The sequence below is a fragment of the Macrosteles quadrilineatus genome, unplaced genomic scaffold (assembly GCF_028750875.1).
Source record: "Macrosteles quadrilineatus isolate MER2022 unplaced genomic scaffold, UCM_ALF_1.0 Scaffold_1__1_contigs__length_201487025, whole genome shotgun sequence".
Taxonomy (NCBI): domain Eukaryota; kingdom Metazoa; phylum Arthropoda; class Insecta; order Hemiptera; family Cicadellidae; genus Macrosteles; species Macrosteles quadrilineatus.
In genome coordinates, this window is record NW_026542594.1 from 168,519,482 (window position 1) to 168,539,668 (window position 20,187).

The 20,187-nt window shown below is 33.1% G+C and overlaps 1 protein-coding gene across 1 annotated transcript in view; it reads right to left on the reverse strand.

Annotated features, from left to right (window-relative positions):
* Nucleotides 1–19,049, reverse strand: part of LOC128989456 (protein dopey-1 homolog) — a 91,796-nt gene extending 72,747 nt beyond the window's left edge. Inside the window, exons 1-2 of the mRNA XM_054411352.1 lie at nucleotides 18,864–19,049; nucleotides 2,984–3,074 (exon numbers count right to left, since the gene is read on the reverse strand). Of these exons, the coding sequence (XP_054267327.1) occupies nucleotides 2,984–3,074; nucleotides 18,864–18,919 (147 nt within the window). The 5' untranslated portion in view covers nucleotides 18,920–19,049. The remainder of the gene's footprint in view (nucleotides 1–2,983; nucleotides 3,075–18,863) is intronic.
* Nucleotides 19,050–20,187: the final 1,138 nt, after the last annotated feature.

Sequence of the window (20,187 nt, forward strand, 5' to 3'; positions counted from 1 at the left end):
GACAATCAATGTTTATTGTGATTGGCCGTTTTACCATATGATAGCAATCAATACCTGTTAGCCTACAATGTTAATCTTATGGACGCAAATAAGACTTTAATAACAGATTTACTCTACTGTACTCTTTTTTAAACAAAAAAAGCTTTTGAGTCCACCATGTAGAAATAACACCACTTTAAGTTCTATCCAATAAAAATGTATTATATTATTAAAGTGATACAATCAAATTTTATGTAAACTGTTAAGGCCATTTACCAAATAAAAATATAGGCATATGGCACATCAAAATGAAGCTTAGAGTGTGTAGATTTGCCAAAAAGTATTCATATGGACGAATTTCCTAAGGGCTCTGCCCCACAGGCTGATTTCCAAAGGGCTGCGCCTGGCATGCTTCCAATGTTTACATGATTTAATTTAATTTAGTTAATGGAACAGCTGGTCAGTACAATGAACTGGCGTTTGTTTATTTACTCAAATAAGATGTTTGTGCCGCTTTATGTAGATTGAGGAGGGTTATGTTTGGTTTTAAAGTGAGGTTGTATACGTTTTGTAAAGTATTCCTCAAAGTTTCATTTTTTAATTTATATAGTAATCTACATTTGAAGAAGCTTGAATAAAATTGAAGAAAATGGTAAAACATGTCATTCATAAAGCATCAATATGAAGCAATAATTGATTCTATTGCTACACTAAGGTATGTTGTCATATTCTTAGGGATCTTAACATCAAAAGTAGGGGATTGAAAGTAAGTAGGTTTACGCTTTTAAAACAGCTTATATTTTCAAACTAAATCATAGAGTTGCTGTATGTATTTTAAAACACACATCAGCACCACATAGCTCTCTAGGTCACATGTTTTTCCCGTTGCAAAGCACGGGTATAGCAGCTTGTATAATTATTAAAATGAGCGAAAAATTATAAGGAGATAGTCACAAAAAAACCACAAACATGTAGAATATGTAATTACATATTACTAGTGGCTTGTAGGGGCAATAGCCCCTATATGTATATTTTAGTAACTATTTTGTACAAATTACATGTGGGTTACCTTGAATTATCGTTTAACATTTGTGTATGTTAACACTGGTTTTTTTCAAATAAATGCCAACTTTTGTGAAGGTTTGGCCTTGCACTTTATTTATAATAATAGTGAAAGCTATTTCCAATGGGCATTGAATCCTTGTAAACTTAAACGGCATAATGAAGATCTGTAGATATTAGTTTAATTTTTGGCATGAAAAATATGTCCCCTTTGCCTACTCCAGTAATTACTTCTATCTTTACACTTATTTCAGACATACCTACACAACCAATCGTACTTCATTAACTCCAGACCCTTAAATTTGGGAAAAAGTTTATATCAGCTTTATAAATAGTATCCTACACATATTAAAGTAATGACATTACATACCATATGCTTTAAATAAAGTTAAACCACATGTTTAAAAGTAAACAAAGCAGACATGACCTAGATTCCCATGCTATTTCAATGTGAATTATTTTATTCCGTAGCAACTTTTTGGTGCAAGATTATGAAAAATGAATAATTTTCCCCAAAATTTCATGCCCAGACCTTTAAAATGAGACCTCTCCCAGCTTTCTACGGCCTCCCGTTAGCTCACAATTTCATTGTAAAATTTTGGGCTTACAGAATTAGATATATAGATTTCAGTCAAAAAAATTTTTTAGCTTAACTTTAAAATTTTTCTTTTTATTTATGTTCTTTTCAAAAATTGCTGAATTACAAAGTAATCAAAGCTATTTAATAGATATTTGATAATGTACTATCAAAGAAATGAATTCCATGGAATGAATACACATATCCTTGATTACATAAAAAAAAATTGTAGGGACTAAATATAAAAATAAATTTTAAGGTTGATTTTTTTTCTTTAAATATTTAATAAATATATAATCAAAAAAAGAATAATATGAAAAAATTTAATTATTGAGTACCGTAATAATTCAAATTCAATCCCAATTCAAATCCACCAAACTGGTTGTGCTAGTCACACTGCTTTCAAAATTCAACAAGTTCATCTGCACACGGTAACATGTCGTGGGTAAAGTACTCTTACATCTAACTGTTGTCTGAATAGAAAATAAGGTGTTTCAGCTTAACTTAAATTGAAAAATATATCTCTTTAAACACCTATTATGAAATTAATTTTGGTTTTCATTGTCCAGAATACTCAATAATATTATATAGTTCAATACCAATAATATAAACCGTGACAAAAAAACATAATGTTTCGGTTGATTCATTCTATACTACCGAGCATTGTAAGCTACTGTAAAGGAAATCCAAGTCCTTGTCTTGCCGATTGTGAAGAGAGAAATGTGAATAGGTCCAGTATTCAGGGCCGCAGCTCTGAGTCAAGGTTGCTTTCTACATGCAGCTGAATTGTCCCTTTAGACCTCCCCCTCTAACCTTGAAAACAACCTGTTACGTTGCATTGCACTTCTGTGTTGTAGATAAAATATGATATATAATCAAAATGCCGAATTTTCTAGCACAAATCAGCCTACTCCGAATTCTTAACACTGTTTGGCAGTGAGTAAGCAGCCTACATGACCAAAACTCTTTTTACTAAATTCCTCGAACAATTAAAATTTTTTTTTTAGATTTGAAGAATTGTTCATTTAAGTTTTTATAAATTTACAAAATAATTTAGCGTTCCGTCTTAGAGTTTTAAATTTAAATATATTGTTTAGTTTAAGCAACAAAATATTTTATGTGCTTCATGAAATGATAGATTTAAGCATGATGTCATATTTGTGTCCTGACTACTGACGTTGTCTATTGTAACTTTATGTTGCTGATTAACCATAAAAGATTATTATTATTATTCAACCCAATTAAGTTTATAAACTAACTGCAGCAGCTAAAATTATCAAAGTTATACAATCGATGTGCTGTGAATACCAAACTATCATAAGAATTTCAAGAACTACTAGCCATGGATAAGAAGTATTTCTTTACCTTGTTTAGTTTTCCCAGAGCTGATATCAAGTCTGCCCACTCGCTGGTGTACTCGAAGCTCTTGAGCGCTTTGTCCACTGCAGACACATACCTGCGCAAAAATTCAGTTAGGTATAGTTGTAGTTAGGTGTAGTTGTTTGTACATAATCATACTTTGTTGTAATCAAGCAATATCATAATACACTACGTCAAGACATTAGAGAGTAAATTTGATCACTTGGACCTAAGGTGGCTCTTATCAACAAAGAGTAGATTAGGAGTCCTTGGAGCCTAGATGTTTTAACTCATAAAACAATTACAAAGCAAATTTCTATAATCTCTCAGTATACTAGATATTTAAATTACAATCACTTTGAAATTTGATAAAATATTTTGAGGTGGTAAATAACTCTTTAGCGGCTGTTTGAAAATTACAAAATTAAAATTGCACTTATGGCGGGCAGATCCAAGATAGCCATCCATGGACTCCCTTGGAAATACATTCAAAACAAGAAACAACATTTCTAATCTCACAGTATACTAGATTATAATCACTTTGGTGTTTGAAAAATTATTTTTGGATGATAATCAACTCTTCAGCAGCTGTTTGAAATTATCCAAGATGACTGCTAGCCTCCAAGGACTCTTAACGGCCAGGCAAAGCCAAGATCGGTTAAGCTGGGATGAAAAGACATTTTGGATATATTTTTTGCTACACTGCACCATATAAACAAACCATATACAAGCTAACCGATTCACTAAAAGCTAAAATGTTTTAATTTTTTTACTCAAATAAAATATCTCACAAAATATTTTCCCTCTTTTACGTAGGAAAAAAAATTCGAAACAATTTAAAAAGGCGCTATTACTATGGTCAACTCAAATAGATCTGGCGGTTCTATTTCCAGCTGGCCTATTTCAAAACATTACCTTGACCCCCAAGTTCTATTTGCTTTGATTGTAGTACATGTAATATGTATTTAGATGCATAAGGTATATTCTGTCAATATAATAAATTATTCAATTCTAAAGTACGGTACCCAAATATTAATTTCAATTTATTCTAAACTAGCTGTTTGCCCGTTCTACGTACGGGAATCTAGTAGTAAGTTAAAACCTTATATTCAGAACAGGAGTTTGTTTGTATATTTAGTGTGCATTTTTCCAGATATGATGGCAAAACTATAAATGTTTAGGAATTCATATAAACCTTCTCAAATACAATATCTGACAGTTTCAAAGCCAAAACGAATGCTTCGCAATTAAATGTCACCCGATCGTGTTAGTCCATATTTTATATCAAACGATGAAAGGAATTGCTTTACAGTATAGACTTATGAGGCATAGCCCTAAGGTAGGCCTGTAATTTAAAGTTACTTTTCACACTGGTTAAAAGTAGTTAAAACACTACCTCAACCTCACTACTGCACACTTTATTCGGGTTGAAATTTTTATTAACAATGGTGCTCTTGTCTTTTCCACGAAAAATAAGGACATTAATGCGTTACCAATAGACATACACACACAAATAGGTACAGAATTGAGTCCACACAACATTTTGGAGTCCAGACAGAAAACGCTAAAAATTATACAGTAAGACATCAATTAAATTTAATAAGCAATAAGGTGCAGGCAGTGTTTATAAATAAATAGTGAAAATAGTGATGTGTTTGTATGTAAAAATGATTCTTACTGCTACCACCGGTTCTAAGGAAAAGTAGCAGTACCAACAACCAACGTTTACATTTGAGAAAAGAACTGTAGTACTTACGACTAATTCAAACTGTCAAATGTAAGTAAGTAGAAACCAAAAGTGACATATTGGAAAAGCGAGTTTAGCTACATCTGTTTAGTTAAACCTCCGTTACGGTACGATCACAGCGAAATCAGAAAGACCTTCCAAGATCGCAGCAACATCCACGATCACCTACTGCAGTTGTGATTTTTTACTTTGCACTTTACACAACTGTCCTTGAAGCGCCGTCAATGAGTGGAAACCTTTGTAAGCTACGGTATTGGTGGCGATGATTAAAAAAATGTAAGTTTCCTTGCACTAATACAACACTGATTCACGGTATTTTCCCCGGTTATCAAAACTCAAGAACAATCGTTGCACTTGCGATTAATTAAACCGGTTAAGTAAGGCACGTTTTTAATCTCACTTGGTTTGGATGTGCTGACTAAACTTGATCGGAAATGGTTGCGGTATTTGTAAACAACTTTTAATGTAAACATATCAGTGACAGCTAGAAGTGAGAACTAATCCAAACAGCTGATCGTTATTTCATAAAATGTAATAGTAAACATTGGGAGAAAATTTGACAAATATCGAACGAAATTGGGTTTTTGGTTGTTCGTTATTTTGTTTTCAAAGAAGCGAGGCCAAGTTTGTATAGCCACAGACACTCTCACCAATCCAGTAAATACAAAAAAATGATTAGAACCTTGATCGGTACTCTAGTTTTCTAGGAGTAGGCCGCGTAAAATGACATTTTGTCGTTACAGACGAAGTCACAGAATGGACAAACAGACAGACATACAGACAGAAATTGAGATAAGACTCGTTTCGGCTTTCTTAGGCTACGAAACGTAAAAATAACCAAAAACTGCATGATTCTATGCAATGTACAGACAAAACTGTAATTTTATTTATATAGATGATGATGTTATTGTAATGAAACATGGTGTGCCAGATAATAATACACACAAACAAATAAAAACAATACACTAATATTTTTATCAATCCGGCTGTTGCCTTTGGCAAAATCAGTTAATACAAATTTTAAAGTCACAAAAATGTGCAGCTGACAAGCCTAACACCAGCTGATTCTTTTTGCCCTAGGGATTAAAAGGCCTACATAAACTCTACAATGTATTGAAAACAGTTTTTTTTTATGCAGTGTAGAATAAGTTACACTTTCCAAATCTTTGAGCAGAAATACAAGTTTATTCAAACGTTTGTAATATTTTTCATAGCAAATTTATTAGTTTAAAAAAATCTAAGTTAGGTAGTATTTTATTTAGGGTATTATATAAATCCTGTATTGTAGAAAATAAAAAATACCTCCCCCACAGCAAACCTGCCGACTAAGCGAATTTCCATTTGTCTGAATTGATTTTCAATTAAATCTATTTAGGCTAAATAACATTAGGTTTAACAAGTACCTATGTTTGCTGCTAGAAGGAAACTAATAAAGTGTGATTTTTTGTAAAATATTTATAGCTTAGTATAAAATAAATAAATTTGCCAAGTTTGATCAAAATATATCCATAAACAAGCTAACTACAACATTTTACAATATTCTCCATACATGGAAATTTTAAATTTACAATTTTTTGAGTTTTTTCCGTTACCAATAACTGTACAAAAACAATTTTATATAGTAAATCTTTTTTTAGGTCTAGAGAGAAATTATGAAATTTTGTGTATTGAGGGTCAAAAATTAGAAAAACCCATTTTTACCCCATAAAACCCCCCGTAAAACCCCGTTCCCATGGCCTGATCATGCTGGTTCGCGAATTAATTCAATTTTATCCCGCATTACTCCTTTAAACCAAATTTCATCAAAATCGGACAAAAATTACTTTGAACGAATGGTGTTTTTGGTCACTGGGACATTAAAATGAAAAGTAAATTGTTCCCAGGCCTAGGTCTTACCTAATAACTACTTTCCTTTAGTAATAGCTACATTCCTGGTGTAGGGAAATTCACTAAAACTGAAAATTTCTTTCTTAAGTTCCAATTTAAACCATGCTACACCAACGGAATTATTAACAGAATCATTCAAGAGTACAAGATTAGGTTAGCTCGGGAGATGCTAATTACAGCTGAGTTTACGGGTTTATGTTAGGTGAGCTGGAACATCAACAAGACTCGTTCCGTTACGGCCAAACATCCGGTTAACACTTGGATCTCACAGACAACACAACGTCAAAGGAAATTTCTTCACTATGTTGGTCATGTAAATTGTAATTTCTCAAACAAAAACTATTTATTAATCTTTTACTTAATGTGTCCATTATACACAATTTAATAAAAAAGCCATCCTAGATTATTTTTTTGTAGAATAATAAATTATTAAAATACAACCAATTCAGCATTCAGTAAAAACCCGACTTATGTTTTTTGTTTTCAATTAGCCTTGGGGCATTTCTTAGGCTTAGCTAAGTTACAGTAAACCTTCAATGATATTAATTTTTATCTTATACTAGACACTAGTCAATTGTGATAGGACCAAAAATTGTAAATAATTCTTTAAAAGCCACTGTAGAGGATAGTTAGTACTGCTATTGACAATAGATTACAGTGTGTTTCATTCAATCAATGGCTTCTTCATAAAATAAACACAAATAACTTAATTTCACAAAATTAATAGCTAATATTAGGTTGGCAGTAGTTTAAATAACATTTGAGAAGGAAATGGAATGAAATGAAATGAAATGAAATGTGAATGAAATGAAATGAAATGAAATGTGTTTATTGTCCTTAGAATTTTCACAAATTATTGACAAAGTCATACAACTGCTAAGGTTTATAGCATAGTCAGTTAATAAATACAGTAAGATACAATATAGCTAACTACATAAAATGAGACACTTTACAATACACATTTTAAATATTACAATTGAATAGGTACTTAATCTTAAGAAAAATTTGTGGCATTGAAAATAATGGAAGTGATTAAACCGCATAACCAACAAAGTCCAACAGTAAATAATTTGGTCAATTCGCAAACTCTTAACTCTACTTAAAAATTAATACCAGACATTTCAAAAAATTCATTTAGAGAATAGAATGGGTTGTTCAAAAGCCATCTGTAGAATTTTGTTTTAAAAGTGTTTTCAGGATATTTTTGTATTAAATGTATTAGTTTGTTGTATATTTTTAGTGAGATTACAATATGGCTTTTAAGAGTTTTAGACAGTCTGAAAAAATCTATGGCAGCAACGCTTTTATTCCTAGTATAATGAACATGAGAAATTTGTTTGATTAAGTTGGGATTTTTTAGAACGTATGATACAGAGTCAAATAAATAAATGTTAATCACTGTTGGAATTTGTAGCTGAATGAACAGGGGTTTACAGTGTTCCTGTTGGGGTTCATAGGATATAATTCTAACCAACTTCTTTTGTAAGACTAGAATTTCCTCTATCCTACTGCAATTGCCGTAAAATATAATATTGTATCTAAAAATGGATTGAAAATTAGCAAAGTAGGCTGTTTTAATATAATTTTGATCTATACAATGTATTAGTTTAGTCATAAGACAAATTACCCTTGAAAGCTTAGAACTTATGTAATCAATATGAGGTCCCCAGGAAAGAGTCTTATCCAGATAAATACCAAGAAATTTCACGTTGTCTACATAGCCATCCAACATATTTAATTCACACGGTCTAAGGCGAAAAACAATTTTTTGAGTTTTATCTTTATTTAAGAGGAAGCCATTAGATTCAAACCAGATAGAAGCTTCATTAATTGAGTTTTGAGCTAACTCTTGAAGTTGTTTAAGATCAGGATTAATATTTAAAAATGTTGTGTCATCTGCATACAAATAAGTTTTACTAGTTATACATGCTGGGAGGTCGTTAATACAAATTAAAAATAACAGAGGACCTAGAACAGACCCCTGAGGCACGCCATATTTTATTTTTAATTCTTGGGACCAGTCTCCATCAATATTGACTTTTTGTGTTCTATTGTTTAAGTATGACTTGAAAAAAGAAAGTGGAGTTCCGTTGATACCGTAAAAACTTAATTTCATTATCAGGTCATCATGGTCGACACAATCAAAAGCCCTACTCAGGTCACAAAAAGTGGCCTGAGCAAGTGACTTCCTCTCAAAGACCATTAGTACCTCATTAATCAATTTATCTATTGCGTCTGATGTACACTTGCCCTTTCTAAATCCAAATTGCGAAACACTTAAAAAGTTGTTTCTTTCAAAAAAAGGATTCAGCTGATCAAAGACCATGATTTCAAACAATTTTGATACTACAGGAATGATTGATATTGGGCGATAACTTTCTGGAATGTCTTTTTTACCTTTTTAAAAAATGGGACAGACTCTGGTGACCTTTAATTCATCTGGAAAGACGCCTTCAAGGAGACAGAGATTAAAGCAGTAAGATAGAGGTTCAGCTAGATTACCAATTATCTGTTTAAGCAAACTATTAGACATAAGATAAACATCATTACTGCTAGAGTTTTTTAGTTTTTTTGTGGCTTTTATTAGATCATTAGGTGCGATAAAATTCCAGAAAAAAGGCACAGGAGTAATGGAAGACTTATTAACTAAATCTTTTGAACTGTAGGCATTACTAACAATTTTCATTTTTATGTTTTCAATTGATTCAATAAAAAATGTATTGAAAATATCAGGATATATTTTAGGTTTTTTTGTATTAATTAAAGAGTTGCCACTGGTTTTAATGACTTGCCAAGCAGTTTTACATCTGTTATTACTTTTTTCTATGAGATTTGTGTTGTATTCTATTTTGGCCTTCTTAATTGAATGCTTATATTGATTTTTTAACCCATTATATGCTTGTTTTGTTTCATTTGAAACACTTCGACTATTTTTTACAATTTTATCAAGAAAAATTAATCTTTCTTTCATAACTCTTAACTCACTAGTATACCAAGCATTACTTTTATTTTTTTTGGAATTTTCAGTCTGAATTTTTACTACTTTAGAAAAATAAAAAATGTTATCTTTTAAAACTTTGAAAAACATTTTAAAGATATTTTCTGCTTTTGGATTTATACAATTAAGAACTTTTGTCCAATCATAAGTACCAAGCTTATCCACTAACACACCCACCGAATCTTTTGGCAAAATTACTTTAGAAAAGGAGTTCAAAGCAGCATATTGATTAACGCAATTTTTTCCCAAATTCAAAGTTATATTTAATAGAAGACCATTGTGGTCGGAGAAAGGAAAATCAAAAACTTTACAGCTTATGTTTGCATTTTTATTACAGTTTGTTAATACGTTGTCCAGGCTATTGTTGCCTCGAGTGGGGTAGTGATTTAGGAAGTGAAAATTGTGCTGGCGGAGTATATTAAGAAATTGTTTAGAGAGGTAGTTGTTCTGTGTCAAGTCAAAAATTTTATTAAAATCTCCTCCAATAATTGAAACATAATTAGTCCAACGAGAAAGATGAGTTAATAATTTATCAAAATTTTCAAGAAAAACCACAGGGTTGCCCGAAGGTGAGTGGTAGACTGAAACAAAAATTAATTTAAAATCCTCGATAAAGACCGCTGCTGCTTCTAAACTCATTTCAGAACAAAACTGGTCCAAACATGAACAGCAAAATGTAAACATTGAACTTAAACCAATCAATCATTTTTGTGTCCTTTACATAACTTTGAAATCTCAGGGGACATGGCCCTGATGGATTTTAAGAAATATAACATTAACATTCCCAGAAATAGAAATGTATAGACAATTTTCCCAAGTTTCACAGATTGGGTGGATTTTTTGGGGAAGGTCAAACAAACATACTGACAGGCAGGCATACATTTGATTGTATATGGGTAAAATGTTTACACTTTTAGGCATCACAACTCACTAATGTATGAATCCATTATACGAATAGTGTAAAAGTTAAGGACGAATATTTAAAGCAGATAGTTAAAGGAAAGCCAAGTAGAGCGTGTTCAGCAGTAAACCTTATCATTGAGAAACTGATAGTGATGTCTCACAAGTATCATTTTAACTCCCTAGCTCATTAAGTAGGGTGACTTATTTACATACCTGACAACATAGAAATGTTAATTCACTGGAATTACACTACAGTTGTCTCTTGGAAATAGAACAGCTAAGAGACCAGGAGGATGTCGAATTGCTAAATGTTGGATTATCAAGATTGTTTTTAGCGAATTTTTCAAGTAGAGAATTTATGGGATAAAGTAAACTGTTGTAGTTTGCTTGTTTATAGATAACGAATATATTTTAATTAAATTTCATAAATTTATTTATTTCCTACAAAGTCACATTTCAATTATTACAGACATTTTATTACCTTCCCCGTAGCAGCAAACCTAAGTACTGTTACTCTTAATTTATTCAAATAGGGAACAAGTCTGACAAGTTTTGTTTGTTGTTATTGTTATAGCTTTGTTTTGTGGAAATTAGAAGACAATTTTGTAATTTTCTCAAATCATAATTCTTTTCACATACCAATTCATCATTTTTCCAGAATTTCTCAAAATTATTTTTTTTTAATTGTAATGTTTTGTAAATATATAATGAGTAAAAGGTCATAAACTGGTTATTTATGAAAACTTCCTTACAGGATTGGCGTGGTTTAAATTAAAAAAATAATTCTTAATGCAGACTTTTGTAATTTAAATATCTGTTTAGTTTTTGATGAAGTTGAGCCCCATATAGGTATTGGATAGGTATCTAATGTTGGAAATAATTAACGAATGATATACAGAAAGTAATGCGTCTTTACTAGAGAACATAGACAATCTTCTTAGTATAAAAATAATTTGGGAAAGTGTTTTACATAAATGCTCAATATGTGAGTTGAAGTTTAAATTTTGGTCTATAATAAGTCCTAGAAATTTGATTGTTCCTACTTCTTCTACATGTTGATCAATAATTAATTAAAATATTTATGTTGAAATTTTTTTATTTTATCTCTGATTGAAAACTCTATAAATTTTGTTTTATTTACATTAATTTCCAAGAAGCATTGTGCTAATTCATTTGATTCTTCTTAACATTTCATTTCAAATTCTTCTCCATACTTGTTGGATAAAATACCACCCTTTATGTTCTAATGCAGTTTTAATATCCAACCATTTGGTACAGTATTAAAACACCATGAAGTTAACCAAAATCACCAAAAAGTACATGTGTAGTTTATTAAAACTGGGCTACTTAAACACGCAATGATGGTAGGCCCTACATATATTATTAACACGTTCGCTACTGAGCGTCGCATATATGCGACACCGCGGTCATTGCCACAGACCGAGGAATACATTTGAATCTTACACACAGACCGGCTGTCACTTGGATAACAGTACACACAGACCACAGGCGAAAACCTGTAAAACAGTGATCATTTACATTGTAATAAGCTACAATCGTGTTTGTAAATAATGTATTCTTGTTTTTTTGTATTATTAATAACCTTTTGTAATGTCGCATATTTGCGACGCCCGGTCTACAGCGAAGACAATAGTGAAAATTATCATAGTTTTCTTGAAATAGACCAAACGTCGCATATATGCGACAGTTCATTTATGCGACAGTTCATTTTTTGTGTTTTGAGGTGAAAGTAAGTAAAATAAAAAACAGATTGATCAAGAACAGTTTATAACTGAACAAATATAAAAGCTACATAGAATAATTCAGCGTACATACTGCATACATACAAACAGTGATGCAGAAAAGTAAAGACCAGTTTTTCCAACTATCATATGACGTCACCAATTATCATATCCACAGACCAAGCGACGCAGTTGTGCGTCAGACATCTCTATAGACCACTGCAGGGAATTCAGTGCCTTCAAATAGACCGTTACAAAGATATAAGTATTTTAATAACATTAGAACCCCGACGAAAATATGCGACGGGAGTCTATTTTAATGTGACTAGCCGACGCATATATGCGACGGCAGTCTATGGGTGGAACCCGGCCGACGCATATGTGCGTCGCTGGTCCACGTGAATGAAAAATTTCGTACTATTGCAGTAGCGAACGTGTTAACGAAGGAAAGGATTATGTTCCTACAAGCTTGGGCCTGTTTTGTTACCACTTAAGTTCTTTTGTAAAGCTGCCAGTGGCGGACTAAGTATGTCGGGCTAAAAACTGTTGTCTTACTGCGGAGGGTTTGTTTACTGTACTAAATCATGAAATTATATCAGCAGACATTCTGATTTGCCAGAAATAGCCTATAAATTTTATTTTAGTTTCACAATATTATAAATCAACACTGATCTGAAGTGCCACATCAAATTTCCAGAAATATAGGCAAAACGCTATAAATAATTAATAATGTTAATTGGAATATTTTACGAGTTTTCTTATAATGCATCTCTGTGAGTTTGTGCAATATAGTCTTGACATATTCAGATGGCATTTAGTCTCTAGGCTCCATGTGCATGTTATGACAGGCCAAGATAAGGTCAATCAATAAAAGCAAATGGCAGCTCTCTATTACTGGAATCAGCTGTTTGATTGATATGCTCCAATTTAATGCGAATTTGCCATTTGTCAATCCACACCCATTGTTTCATTTATAATCTGATTAAGATTATAAGACAAAGCTTTACAAGTCACGAAGAATTATTTATTGGTTAATTTCATTTAAAAATTATGATTATTCCATTGGGCCAACCTTTTGGGGTTTGGTACTGTAACAAAACAAATATCTTTGAAACTCAAAGATTATATTACATATAAAATGATTGTAAATCATGCAGATTGTACAGACCGTATTAATGTGGTCCATACAATCTGCATACAATCTGTCTATAACAAATTTTTGCAATTTGAATGTTTTTTTTTTTTTGTCACTGAGTAAAAAAATTGGCCTACAACAAAAACAGTGTTTTGAACTAGAAAATCTTAATTTTTTTATTTAGATTTAGGGACGTTAAAAAATTATGAATTATTCAGCGATTGAACTATGGCTGGCATGTACAGTCAGGTTTTCCCTTATTTTATTGATAAAAACAGTTGCATAATGTTTGGTTCTACGATCAACTCAAATGTCAGCCCATCCCGTCAACTTTCACTTTCATAAATAAGCTATAGGTTTTCTGGCTAAAGGAAATAACACCTTAGGCCGGGGCCACACGAGGCGGATCATCCTCGCGGACGGTCCGTGCGGATGATCCGCGTGGTCCGACAACACTTTGAACCAAATGAGAGTGGCCACACGGGGCGATCCTAAGCCGCCTGGGCGGATTGTCCGCGCCATGTCGTCGATTGTCCGCGCGATCATAGCCGGGTTGGAGGGGATGAGGGTCGCCGGAAATTTATCCCCCTGGGCAAAGCTGACGTCACTAGCCCTGAGTGGCCAAAAGTTTGTTCGCGGCCAAAATTTTACCCCGCGGATTTGGAAGTCTAATGAAAATAGCCAGAGCGTGATTAATTAGATTAGCGTTAAAAACCGGAATTTTACCCCCTGTCCATTTAACTAGCGTTTAGACAACTGAAGATGTACAGGCCGGATTTTTACCCCCCGGAATTTTACCCCCTGGCCGATTTTAGAAATTGAATGATTGATTTTCTTATTTCTGTTTTTAATTAATTGTAAACATTTCATTTTATTTAGTCGCCTACCTTTATTTATTTATTTTGCAATCACAACTAAGTTAACGGAATTCACTGTTTAATTTTGGTGTTTGGGATTTGCGTTTGGGGCCAACTGTTGGTTAATAAGTAGGTATGTAAAATAATCTGAGTAGCTCATTTAAATGATAATTGGGGGAACATTTCTTCGTAAAGATACAATAAGGCATATTTTGTTATTGTTACAATACAAACAAAAACATTGTTTAATAAATCGTTAAAAAAATCTTCAAATCAATTACCATTCTGATGTTTTTTATACGTCATATTAATCAACTGTTGGCTTCAAAGATCAATTCCTGATACTCGAATCCCAAAATTAAAATCAAAAACCTACGTTCAATTAGTTGATGTTACAAATAAATTAAGATAGGCTACTTAATAATAAAATGTTTACTATTAAATTAAAACAGAATGAAGATATCTGAATTAATCACTCTCACTAATTTATTTATCTGGCCAGGGGATAAAATTCCGGGGGTAAAATTCCGGGGGTAAAAATCCGGGCCGTACACTCTAGGTTTTTATAATTTGATGTGTTCTGATTAAATTCACAACCGTGAAAATATATGTTTAATTCCGCGTTTAATCCATCGAGCTGATGTCGCGAAACTCAAAAGTTTGCGGCCGGAAATTTACCCCCTGGTTTGAGACATCACGTTTGCCCAGGGAGTAAAATTCCAGGGGGATAAAAATCCGCTACCCCGGGGATGACACACAAAGTCTTATGAGAGTGGCGACACAATACCGATTGTCCACGCGGTTGGAGCTAATTTTCAAGCATTTGTAGTTGTTTTTTTTTTAGTTTGTGAAAACAACACTAAAATTATTTTATTTTGTCAACCTTTCATTTAACTATTTACAATTAGTATAAAAAAATGAATCTAATATAAATATTTTTATGACAAGATTATCATGAGATCTTTGAATATTCTACTACATAAATGCCTCTTTACATTTTTAAGTCCAACTAAATTCCTTTCCTTTTAGTAAGTAACAAATTATGAAGTGGTCCAGTAAGGTTGACCTATGTTTAAGATCAAATGTGTACTGTGTAATTGGCTAGGCCCAAAAATATTTTACGCTATCCTGGAAAAAAATAGATACATTTATCTTAATTTTAACATTGCTAGGACGACTTGATCAAAGTGGTGTGTTGCTCCTGCCCGTTTGGCCAGGGACAGACAGTGAAAACAAGCTTAAAAAATGCACCCCAGTCCACTCATCTGCAGGCCCGCAGCGGGTGATTTTGCAAAAGCGCCGCATCTGCATGAAAAAACACTGCCTGTGGCATACCTCATTACATTTAATGCTGCTCATATTTCTCGCTTTTTTCACGCTGCGTTCTTGCGTGAAAAAACGCCTGTGTGGCCGTAGCCTTAAAGCGTTATTTCAGTACACACTGTAAATTGCCTCTTTTCTAAAAATGCCACTGGCGTTAAAACTAAGAAGAAAAATCTACGTTTGGTCAGAATTAAAAACAAAATGAAAAACATATTTTAAATATGCACTATAAACCATTCTGTTATTTACTCATTGTGTTTTATTGAGTTAGCAACAATACAAATTCATTACCCTTATAATCTTGGAGGTTACTGGTACATAAGGCCCAAATGAAAGTACAGTGTAACTATTTGTCATATTTGATCCAAATTTTTGGGCACTTGGAGCTGTTTCTAAAAAAACTAGGCCTAATGCATTTTTAGATTAGAAATCAACCAACCTATTAAGACAATTAAGGTCTTCCACCTCTTTTCACAACTTACTGAAAAAAATTATTGCTAAAATGTATTAGCAGTACCTATTGTTCTTATGGCTAAAATTAATTTTGTGCTGGATTTTTAAACCCTTGGGTTACAAGACTTTTGTGGTAGTCTTTAGTTGAGGTAAAGATCAAGGCAATACTAAAAGGGAGTATTGTACGACGTCCAAATACCATGATGTCCAATGAAGTGCCACAACGTCCAATGATGTAAGTACCACGACGTCCAAATTCCATCATGTTATGTACAGTAACTGCCAAAAAAATAGCCTTTCTACAAGCTTTGGACGTCATGGGATTGGTCGTTGTGTGATAGCACTTTTGATCCTATAATCTAAAGAAAGCGCGTGTATGGGCAAACTGTCGTCCGAGGATTTTTCATTTTTTTGTTAATTATGGGGTATTTGGCCACAAGAAATCGATTGGAGTTGGTCACAATAAATAGGAAAAATCTGGTTTCTTTTCTACAGCCCTTGAAAGTGCTAATTTATCAGGAACACCTTTTTGTAGCTGCAGTTAACCAAAACCACTTACAGGTTATTTTTATTGTCATAATTGGATTTGATGTGTAAACAAAAATATCTGCAGTGTGGTTAGTTTGGACTAATAATTTTAAAGAATACTTAATTGTATTTGGTTAGTTTATTAGTGTTTATTTCTTAATGTTTTCAGGGTTAGGCTAATTTTCAAGATAAAAAAATTAAATGCTGAAGACCTCCGAAGAGCAAATATTTACATAATCTGCAAGGGAGAGAATCTACTTCGATTATCGAGAAACAAATTTTACCACTTCGTCTACAACCGAAGCAGAACCAACCAGCTCACACATCTCACCAAATGTCTCAGAACCTCGGCCAAGTCACCCATCAAAGAATAAAAGTAGTGAAATAATTTAAGATCTTATGGCTGAGAAATATGATGAACAGGCTCATTAAATGATCATTAATCATTACGATGATTAATTTGTGCAGTAGAGTCGACGAATCGCTGCTGGCGGATGAGATGTATTATTGAATAAGCATTATGGACCCACATTGATAACGGACAATAAGTTATACAAAAATTTGAAATACTGTGCTATCCTTGCTACACTTAAGTTAATGCTGAAATTGTAAATGAATTATCTAAATGTTCTGGGCAATGAGAGGGTTTGCAAAAGTTTTGATTCAATAATTAAATTATTTAATAAATGTTTTATTGAATCTGAGCAAAGCTCAGTTTCCTGGTAGGCTACTACTCTTAAAAACTTAGCATCAGCACCATGCCCAAAGCCGCTGCCAATTGCATGTCATCCAATATCTCAGCGCTGTCGCACGAAATCCAGAGCTCCTGTATACGAAGGTAGGATAAGTTAGGTTAGTTTGCACTACAGTCGGTAAAACTGTATTCAGTGTGCAGGCGCTCAGGATTTCGTGGGACAGCGCTGAGCTATTGGACGTGGTGCAACTGACAGCGGCTTTGGACGTGGTGCAACTGCTAACTTACTCATTTAAAAATGCAAAATATGCTGGTTCACAACGACCATTCTTATGACTTCCAGAGCTTGCAGAAAGACTATGTTTATTGCAATTACTTTTGGGCATGATGAAATTTGGACGTCGTGTAATGCATCCTACAAAAATAATTCCATTTATTCAATGTAAAATAGCCAAGATTGTTATATTGAGATCCCAGTTTTATGACTACGGTAATTAGTAGGCACACAATCAGCCTAAGTTATAGAGTTATGGGGCTTTAACAAAATTAATATAGACTACTGTACCGGTACCAGTAACATAGCCTAACTCCTGTAACTATACAAAAAATAGGATAAGTTAGGGCCTACTTAATAGTTACTTAAGTTAAGGCCTATAATATTAACAATTCTAGGGTGTTGATATTGAATTGTTACTTTTTAATTTACCATTGGTAGGCATATCATATTAGCCTACAATTGTAACTTACAGTACCGGTAGTATTATCTTGTATAGACCAAACAAAAATGGACGAAACTTTGACCAAATGTCAGATATAACTTAACTCATACATTGTAGGGCCCTACGCCTTTTTGAGATTCCATTAAAAAAAATTACTATACTGAAAATACGTAGCCTATGAATGGACTATGGTGGCCTAGGATAAAATGTTAGACCCTATTACCTACAATTTTTGTATCGGCACTTTTAACTTAACTTGGTTTGAGTTAGGCTAAGTAAATTAACTTACCGGTACTGAACTTAATTCATTCTTGGCTTTAAGTGTTTGACAATTTATCTTGAATTCTAGACTGTCCTGAGGATATATTTCTGCAACGCATCCGAAAAGTTATTCAGTAAGTTAGGCCTATTATCACCCAAAACAGGGTCCTCTCCCAAGGAACAAGATTTGAGAGTTTTTAACACCAAGTTCTTGCTTACAGTAACTTTAGACATTGACTATTATGATTTGCTTTTTATTGGGAATGTTTTTTCAATAGTCTACATTCTCTTATAATATGCAAGTAGGCTAGAATAATCAAAATTGTATAAGTTTTTTAAGTTAGAGGGAAGTCTGTAAGGTGAATTGATTTGTAAATATAGGTAGGCCTAGGCTATACCAGTGGAGATACATACAAAATAAATGTGATAATTTAGGCATAACTTAGACTTGACTTAGGCCTATGCCATGGAATAAGAAAGCTGGACTGCTTTGACTTTGTCCCAGGGCTAAAAGTGCCAAGCTAGGCTTTTGTAGGATGATGGAAATTTTACAACACCATATGGAAAAAGGTTCTCTTTCATGAAAAGAGATAAATATATATAATCTTTTTAGTTCAAACTTTGCTTAGTCGTACTTACACTCTATATTTGGAATCCTTCATCAACTCATACTCTTCTAAAGCTATGGTCCCCATGTTTTCAGTAGGTTCCTTCTTTTATCACAGAACATACATAAAGAATACACTAATTTCAGTTGTAAGGAGAGAAATATTCGCACAACCCACGGGGTGGTAAAATGTACTCACAATTAGAACGTAGTAAAACTAAAACATCATACATAGTACACGAATACACACATTGACTGACAACGACAAGATAAGCAATCCATTCCAGAACAACAGACATTAGCAGAACGCAAAACTCGAAATGCAAACACACAACCTTATGACATGACTTGTGAACAGGGCTACCACGCTCGTCACATGTAATGATCGTTTACGTTATAGAGTATAACAGATGTATGAACAACCATTTACCATTTACCATCGAAGTCTTCGCCGCAGTCCTTGGAGACCGGGGAATTGTCAATTCTTTTTCATCTTTCTTCTTGCTAGCTTCTACAAGACAACAAATATAATACTAGATAAGAATTAAATGATTTTTTTACTCGCTGTATATTATATGTTACTAATTTATTGCCAATTGAGATGGAGACACCAGCTACATGTGTATTTCAACCCAAATATTCAAGTTAATGTGAATGATGAGTATACTGACTTTATAATCAATGCATGGACTTATCCAGGACTTATCATCCCATTGTACATTTTGAAGCTTTTTTTTATATCTAGCTCATGTTGGTGACACTGGGCGCTAGTGTTGACAACATTTCGTTTACTTTATGGTTAGTTGAGGAGATTGAGATGCCTTGTGTAACTTTACCACTTGGCATTTGCAACCAAACAGACCAGCTGCTTCATTAGCGTGGACCTGGACCATTCTTATAAAAGCTCAATGACCAAGTCATAAGTCATTGTCTTTATTGCCATTAAATACAGCAAGTACAATAGGCTCGTCATTTAAATAAACAAAACATGCAAAATCAAATCCATCAACAAACAATCTATCTATCTATATATTAATAGGCAAGCATGTTTCTTTAAAACCTTTTTTCTCAGCTCGTGTGCATCGTAGGGAAAATCTACGCATACCGTTGGAAAGCTATTTTCCTGTAGGTGTGCAGAATCCCTTTATAAATTTAAATAGGCTCAAAGATAAGCACAAAAAATAAGTTTAAAAGTTGTAAAAAATTAACATGGATCTTATGCGTTGCTATGCTGGTTACGAAATAACAACGAAATATAAACAGAAAATCAAAACAAATGGAGGAAACTCCAATCACATGTTTTATTTACAGTGTGGGGTGAAAATAGTTAAGTGAGTACATTACATATTTTTGGTC